Source organism: Rhagoletis pomonella, unplaced genomic scaffold (genome assembly GCF_013731165.1).
Source record: "Rhagoletis pomonella isolate Grant_MI unplaced genomic scaffold, Rhpom_1.0 Rhpom_scaffold_00004, whole genome shotgun sequence".
In the NCBI taxonomy this organism is placed as follows: Eukaryota; Metazoa; Arthropoda; class Insecta; order Diptera; family Tephritidae; genus Rhagoletis; species Rhagoletis pomonella.
The window spans coordinates 57,437,974-57,446,439 of NW_023458558.1; the positions used below are offsets into that span (position 1 = coordinate 57,437,974).

The 8,466-nt window shown below is 36.3% G+C and overlaps 2 protein-coding genes across 2 annotated transcripts in view; one reads left to right on the plus strand and one right to left on the minus strand.

Annotated features, from left to right (window-relative positions):
* The window catches only part of LOC118738273 (trypsin-2-like), a 5,502-nt gene extending 2,318 nt beyond the window's left edge, over positions 1–3,184 (minus strand). Inside the window, exon 1 of the mRNA XM_036469199.1 lies at positions 2,441–3,184. Coding sequence (XP_036325092.1) covers positions 2,441–3,147 — 707 coding nt within the window. The 5' untranslated portion in view covers positions 3,148–3,184. The remainder of the gene's footprint in view (positions 1–2,440) is intronic.
* A 2,970-nt stretch (positions 3,185–6,154) lies between these two features.
* LOC118738524 (chymotrypsin-2-like) lies at positions 6,155–7,006 on the plus strand. Its single transcript, XM_036469460.1, has one exon. It carries the CDS (start codon positions 6,155–6,157, stop codon positions 7,004–7,006), a length of 852 nt encoding a protein of 283 aa, XP_036325353.1.
* Positions 7,007–8,466: the final 1,460 nt, after the last annotated feature.

Below are 8,466 nucleotides of genomic sequence, written 5' to 3' on the forward strand. Positions count from 1 at the left end.
AATTTATGATATTAAATGAAAACTCAAAATTCTCTGACGAACCATTACTCACACTTTTTTTTACTAGTAATCTTTAGCAAAAAGTATGTGAATTTTTTGATAAGAGCTATGGAAAGGTACCAAATAAATAATAAATACCTTCAGCTGAATATTCTACGACACTTAAAGTATTGATTACAGTTGGAAAAGAAACACTTGCTTTAATGGGTTTAGCGCCGAGGGCACCGAAGGCTGGACACTCCAATAAAAAGTGACCTTGTTTACTAGACCTTTTCTGCATCTGTTATTATCCGCCATTGCCTATATTGTATTAAGTTCTTGGTTGTAAGCTTCTTTCTTCAATGGGGTTCATTCAAACCTTGTTACTAGATGCCTAAAGGCGAAATTTTTTTTGGTCTATTGAGGATTGCTTGAAGTGTTATCCATTATCATGTGTGTTAGCTATTTTTGTTCTTATGTCCAAATAAATCATTTTTCCTTCGTTTTCCTTACCTCTTTTGTGTGTTGGCCGTTAACATTCTTTTTATTTATTAAAAAATTAATTTTATTGCAATTAGGATATTGCTGGCGGTGTAATTGCACTACTTGCAAAATAACTTGTTTTTGTTCTTCGTCTTTAGTCAAAGTCCGATCATAATTTTTTATCAACGCTATACCTCGTTTAGAAATATCATTCACATATTTAATAGTGTTAAGCGTTTCTAATGTAACTAAATTTAAAGTGATTTCTTAGAGAGTTAAATGCCCTCAATAATATGCTTAGAAAAATTTTTATCTCAGACGGTTCAATAGTTATAACCAGGGAACGGATTGAGTATATTCGATTAAGAATGCCCACGATTTAGCTTTCCCTGATTCCATATAAACAAACTTGACCTTGCCTTTTCTTGCCTTTTTTAATATATTTGCCTTTTTTTTGCCTATTGTATCTTTAAAAAAGTAATTATAGCGAGGAGAAAGCCCTTATTCCTGATAATGTACAAATTGCAAACGTTCCATATTTAAATTGGCCACCATTTGTATCAACTCACGTCGAGCGCACGTTTAAATAGTACATTCAAAGCTGTGTTAAAGCCTGTTCTGTTACAAAAAAAAAAAATCAAGTTGATAATGAAGAAAATCGATGAATAAATAAAGATGTAATAAGTGGTTATATGAAAATGCGCAAAGATTTTTTGTATGAAAAATGAGCAGGAAAGAAGGTTACTCATACGCCATGTACACCTGAAATATCTCCATAGCATAAAAAATTAACTCGATTTTCGGCGAGCAATTCTATATAGGGATTGTATTGAATATTTTGCTTGTAAACCAGTGAAATTTTTCAGTTTTTGTCGTTTTTAGTGCCTTCTTTTGCCTTTTTTGCTATTGCTAGTGCCTTTTCTTGCCAATTTCGCTATTTGACTTTGCCTTTTTTTTATAGGTTTTTAGGTCCTAAAAGCCCGTTATAGCTTTTTAGTGAAAAAAAATTTTCATGTTAAGCAAAAATTTCTATCTCAAATGGTGGAATAGTTATAATATTTTTAATGAAAAAAAAACTTTCATGTTACCTCTTAACCACACCTTATAAAATTGGAATAAAATTCTTCCAAACGGGAGAATTTTCCTCTCTGTAGATAGGCTCTTTTAAGGCCGAAATATTACGGCATATCGGAGATCTAAAAACGTTTTTGATTGCAGCTGATCTTTCTTAAAAAAAATCATGATCCTTTTACTCATTGTGAATACAAATTTTTCTAAACTTTTTTAAATGTAACTTCATCAATTGCGCGATCGTCTTTATATGATAACTTTGCGAAAAACTTGGATATTTGTTTGAGATATTAATAATTTGTCGATTTGTGCATCCAAAAACATTTGTAACGGCAGTTACGGCGAAGTAGGCTATAAAATAATTTCGGACGGTTTAGTTTAGAAGTGGTAAATTTTTTGCATGTATGTACATATGAAAATATGTACACAATTCACCAGTATTTCAAGCCAGGCATAGCTTCTGTATCATTGTAATTGCAGATATATGTACATACATATTTCAACGTGAGAATTTATGAACTTTTAAGAGGGCCAATAAAAATAAGCGGGTATCTTTATGACGACTAGTTTATGATCCAAAATGTTGCTTAGCAGAATTGCGTGCACTCAGACTATTTTCTAAATTCATTGACGAAATTTGCCTATGAATTGTGAACGTTCATGTTTGTTTCCAATACTTAGAAAACGGCCTTTTTTATTTGTTTATTTATACATGTAACACAAACTTTTGAACGTTCGCTAAGTACAAATTTACTGTTGAGTCATGTTTTAAATTTATTAATTATTATAATTGCCAAAGTACGTGTGTAATTAATTAATTTGCTTCGTTACTAGTGCGATCTAATTTTCCAATTTTGCAAATTTTAAACGTTTTTCTTAAATTTAAAACTGCCATCATCGGCCCCGCTGTCTTGAGCACTGCGCCAGCGAACGCTCGATAAAGTCGCGATAGTAGATCACACTCGCATGCATATCTGGCTTTCCCATTGCACATGGCGCACCCCAATTAACCAGGCCTACCAATTTTCCTTCGTACACTATCGGCCCACCCGAGTCGCCATTGCAAGCACCCTCTCCCGATCTAGTAAACGTGCAAATATGTCCATAGCCAACACCTTCATGATTATCCCAACGTTGCAAGCATTCCTGCCTGGAAATAATAGTGAAATTTTGTATTTGTAACACATCTGTATTGGGCCAGTTGAGTTTGGGGCTTCCCCAGCCAGTCATTGTCACTTGATCGCCAGCTTTAAGTGTATTCGTATACATCTCAATGGGTTGTGTTACATTATTGAATTGTATAGTGGCATTGAGGCGTACAACAGCGATGTCATTCTGGTAAATTGGCATATCATGGCGACAGTGTATGTAGGCGAGTTCGGGCCGATATGTGGCACCCGGTTTGCTCCAAATATTTGTGCCCACAACCACGAGCAATGATTCAATTGGAAAATCCTGCATACAATGACCGGCGGTCAATATCCACCGATCCGAGATGATAGCACCGCCACAGACATGAGAGTCCCAAATAGTTTTTATCAACACTTGATAAGGTGCCGCACCCTCTTCGGCCGGGACACCACCAACGATGCGACCTTCAATTGACTTATCCATCTGGTTATTATCGTAACCTATATACTCCGGTAGTATGCGTATTGCTTGTGTGTGTTCGATAGCAACACAAAGTCCAATTATCAGCGCTAGAGCATTGCCTGGTTGTAACATCATTTACCCGCTTGTATACTTTTGCCAAGCGTGAACTGTAAACTAAACGCTTTTAGAGATACTATTAAAATTTTCCTTTATATTTATATCTATTTACATATGTATATAGGATGATAGGTTATAATGACTTTTAAGTATATTTCCAATGATCATACCAGGTGCATTGTCATGGACATACCATTTTAAAGTTTATGATGCAATAACTCTTACTTTGTGTGCGTGTGGTGTGGTGAAATGTTTTCACAAGTATAATCGAGTGCATTTGCTTACATGTATGCTAAGAATCCATATATTGATCAGCAACAATAAAATCAAGCGGCGTCACTTTAAAGTATACTTCTTTATTGTACTCATAATTGATAGCAAATTAAGACTAATTGGTCTAATACAAGTGCGCTTTTTTCTTCACCCTGCACTCATAAAATGGTCAAAGAAAGATTGCTGGCCAATTTAATTTTTATTTTTTGCCTGGCTGATAAAGAAAATTATTTACTGGAATAATTTTGAGTTAGAAACGCGTTTAGAACACAAAGAAGCCCCCATCTTTTGTAAACGAGCTGAAAAGAACGCTCCAACTCCGCTAACTATTTGGTGTCATTACTTTATAAAAAGTAAATAAATAAAGTTGACGTTTTTTAACTGCTGGCAAGCACAGCAGCATCGCTAAATGGGATCGTAATTATCCGCTATACCAGCGCTCTTTGACGTACATTGGCGCAAGTCTTGGTTAAAGATCTTTATAACTTAATATAATTTATTGTATTTAATTGTGGATATAATTTAGCAAGTCAAAGAAAAGTTACACCGAGGTATAGATACAAATTATTTTAACACAGAGTCAACATTAAAATCCAGATTGCGATGAATATTGGGAAAAGCAAGGCCATTGTGCGCTCATTCTCTGCCCATGCCTGGACATTAGACTGCGCCTTAGTAATATGGAGAACATTATTTTGGTCATAAAAACATGCCCTGCGAAAAATTTTTACAATCGGAAAATGGAAAGACGTCGAACGGCCCAAAAGTTCAGCATTTTCATGCAATTTTTCACAAAGTGGTCACAAATGCCTATAAGTCAGGGGGAAATTTAATATATTTTAATAGCACTTGATGTAGTTTTGAATTATTTTGCAAATTTATAACTAAATAAGGTAGCGAAGGGTGGTATAGACCACATAAGGAGAAATTTCTGAATAAAAAAAACGTAAATCTGAATTCTTGCTCATTTTTCAATGGATAACAAAGCTCTAGAAATATATAAAAAAAATTTAGTATGGAAATTACGAGCTCAAACGTCAAAAGTTCCCGGTTTTTGCAATATTTTAGAAGCTCTAGAAAAGAAACAAAAGGTGATACAACCTTCCTGGCTTAAATTAAAGCTAGATTTCTCGAATACTGTCTCTGAAAAGAGATCTTATATAATTGAGATCTGAAAATATTTTTACCATTATTTATTATCTTAAATTTTTATGCATATTTCCCTCCACAGGGGAGGGGGGGGTTCATCTGTTTTCGGATTCCATTTTCGTTCGCTTTTCGAACCGTTCTCCCACTAAAGTGTTCATCCGAAACGTATGTACACAAAACTATCGACAATGGTGGTTAAACGGATGAGATTTAAGCAGTTTTCCTGAGATTTATCTGATTAAATTTTTCGCTGAAAACGATTTCATTCCGAACTTCACAGAAACTTTTTCATAATTACATAGGCTAATACAATTCGCTCCCCTGATTATGATCGCGAATTACCCCAGTCCCACGTGCACATTCTCAATTCGATTTGACAGTTCTCTGTCTTTGTGTTTTGTTTTTGTTTTTCTTTGCTGCAAAATTTATGCAAAATGTAGATTCTTCCTAAAAACTTGTAAGTTTCTGTATTAAATTGGGGATATACACATTGATAAACTTTACTTTTCGTACTCAGAAAAAATGCAAGTTTAGATTTGTCAGCTACTTTCGATAAATTTCCGATAAAAATTAGAGACGGCACCGAAACAAATGAGTTAGGGTAATTGGAGTGCGAATTAGGAATGAGAGACCGAACTACGTTATTGGTGTGCCTGGGGTTGGCTGAAAAAAATCCTGGCCAGGATATTTTTAATTAAATTTCCAAAAATTATTATTATTAATTAATTTAGTACTCGTTTGTTTAATGAACAAATTCTTTATCAATCGAAGGTATTAAGCCTATAGAATGTAAAGCGCCACGGAGTCATGACTTCATTCCAATATAGTTTTATGAAAACTATGTAAAATAAAACTAGTTATCCGGTAAATTTCAAAATTGGGAACCGTTTTTTTCATATTGCAATTTTTTGATTAACTCGGCAACCGGGTTAAGGACAGAAGCCGAATAATCGAACATACTACTGGCAATGCTAAGGCTCTACTAAAATACTTCTCGCAACATATTTGTGCCCGATTTCAGCTACAGTCTTACGTCGGTTCCGAACTGCATATGGAAGCCTTTTCGTGGCAGAAATGCACTCGAAAATTTCTTCATTCTCCGCCTATGGGGTATTAAAAAATAGTTTTTTTTTTTAAGTTGATCGGTCCAGGAATCGCACCTGGTCCCTTCTGTGTTGTCAAATGCATCTCAAATCCCTAGAGCCCATCGGCGGTAAACCACGAATAGCAAAGTTAAATTTCCGAGCAATTTGTGGCCAAAACTACGCAATTGCTTCCTTTTACATACATACATAAACTCAAATGCTATCAACCAACTTAATTATCACGATATTATCAAGAAGCAATAAAATAATGAAAACTGGCGTAAACACATATCTTAATGCAGTGTTTGTGTGATTGTGTCAACATTGAACTTTATAAAGTTTTAAGTACTACCCAACTTTGGATCAGATGTTATTTTAATATCCAACAAATAACCAGCATTAAAATGTGGTCTTCCGCGGCAGTGAAAATATTCATCGCACATTTAGCTTTAACATTTTCATTTGGCTCGACGCTTCGTTTATACGGTGCTCCCTATGAAGGCGTACTCCATCGTAATACTCGCCCAACATTTTCTAAAAGTGATTCGCGCGCAACTGGACGCATTGTGGGCGGTGAAGTAGCGGCCGAAGCATCTGCACCCTGGCAGGTTTCATTACAAAACATCTATGGCAGTCACTTTTGTGGTGGTGCGATCATTAGTGATCAGTTCGTTGTGACGGCAGCTAGTTGTGTGAGCGGACTGCAAAGGAATTTGGTGAAAGTCATAACGAGCACGAACGAATGGATGGGCTTAGCATGGCAGTATGATGTCGAAAAAATCTACGTGCATTGCAATTTTGATAAACCACTATATTCAAATGACATCGCCTTACTTAAGTTGGCCACTTCCATCGAGTATGATGATCAGACGAAAAATATTACAGTAGCAGATGAAGATGAACTGGAAGAAGGTGAAACGCTGACCATGACTGGCTGGGGTAGTTCGGTGGAGGGCGAATGGTATGAAGATGAATTGAAGGTACTTAAAGTGCAGTATTTGCCTTACGAAAAATGTCGCGCTGCTTATGGCAATTCGGACGATGTGGATATGGGACATTTATGCACCAACTCGTCAGTGGGCGAAGGTGCCTGCCATGGTGATACGGGTGGGCCGCTTGTCGATTCCCAGGGTAGACTTGTGGGTATAGGTAATTGGGGAGTACCATGTGGGCGTGGCTTTCCAGATGTATTTGCTAGAATTTCTTATCATGTAGATTGGATTCGTACAACTATAAACGGTTGTAATCCTACATAAGTAATAAGTACTAATTTACGTGTATGTGTATGTGCATTTTAAATTGAATTCAGGGAAGTGACTATTAAATTAAATAAAGTGTGACCAACTTTCTCCATTTTGGTGGTTTCATTTGAAGTGATGTTTTATTTAAAAATAGTATATCGCGTGGAGCTATTGACTTCGTGATTAGGGCGTTCCACCATAGCCACTAATTGATTGATACTTACGAAAATTTATGGTCGTATTATGAGCTTTGATCGTCTACCACCAAAATCGATAGCCTGTTTGATAAGGTAAATAAAATAGCGGGGGAAATGTTCTGGTTTGATAAACAAGTACTTAGTAATTAAATACTGTATCATGTGAAGAGTCTAAATTCGGGCGAAGCCGAATATTAAATACCCAGCGCACGTATTGAATATAGTTTATTCACATTTCTAAAAACTACCTTCACATGCTAAGGAGGGTTGGCTTTACCCTTATTTAAAACATCTTCGACAATATACTCAGTTGGTTACCACGCCCATTTTCCAATACTCCATAATAATCTTATTTCTTTTTATGAGATTGATTCGAGTATCAACTTTGAGTAAATAAATAATAATAAGCAACGATGATTTATTGATGGCCGAGATTCGAAGGTATACGCAGTGTGCGAATGACTCCATAAGTGTTTGCGTAGTAGCCGTGAGGTTCATGTAAGGTTCAGGTAAGTAACAGAAGCCTGTGTCGGAAAGTAGGATGTTAGGATTGATTAGAGCGAATTTACTAGAGCCAAATGAAATTTTTTAGGTCAGAATTAAAGTATTTAAGCTACGTTGTAGACAAGCACGGTTTACACGTAGATACAGAAAAGGTAAAAGCGATGGTAAATATCGAGAGGCCCAAGAACGCAAAACAGGCTAGTTCTTTTATAGGTACGGTGTCGTGGTACCGTAGGTTCATTAAAGATTTCTCAGAGTTAGTTAGATCTCTCACCGAGCTAACGAAGAAGAACCGAAAGTTCGAACGAAACGAAGATTGCGAAAGAAGCTTTAGGGTGGCGTAGAAGCGTGGCGCCGGTTTTCAGCTACCCAGACTTCGAGAGGCCCTGCACAATCTAGACAGACGCATCTGATTTCGATATAGGACCAGTGTTGACCCAGAGATTTGAGGACGGTGAGAGTGATAGCCTATTTGAGTATGTCCTTGAATAAGAATGAGAAAAATTATTCAACGACAGAGGAACAGTGTCTAGCGTCCTGTGGACCGTTCAAAATTTGCGACCAAGAAGGTTTCAGATTAAATTACAATAGTGAGCAGGCAACAAAAAATTTAGAAGATGAAATAACTGCATTTTATAAAGCATCATCGGCATCGGACGAACCGTCATCGTCATCTAATTCACAACCAAATTCACATCAACAGCCCCTTTTCAGTTTCCTCAATAAAAAGATAGAGCAAAAGTCGAAATCAGTGAGAGCTGATGCCATCATAGC

Coding starts and splice junctions, on each gene's coding strand:
- LOC118738524 (XM_036469460.1), top strand. CDS start 6,155: ATGTGGTCTTCCGCGGCAGTGAAAATATTCATCGCACATTTAGCTTTA.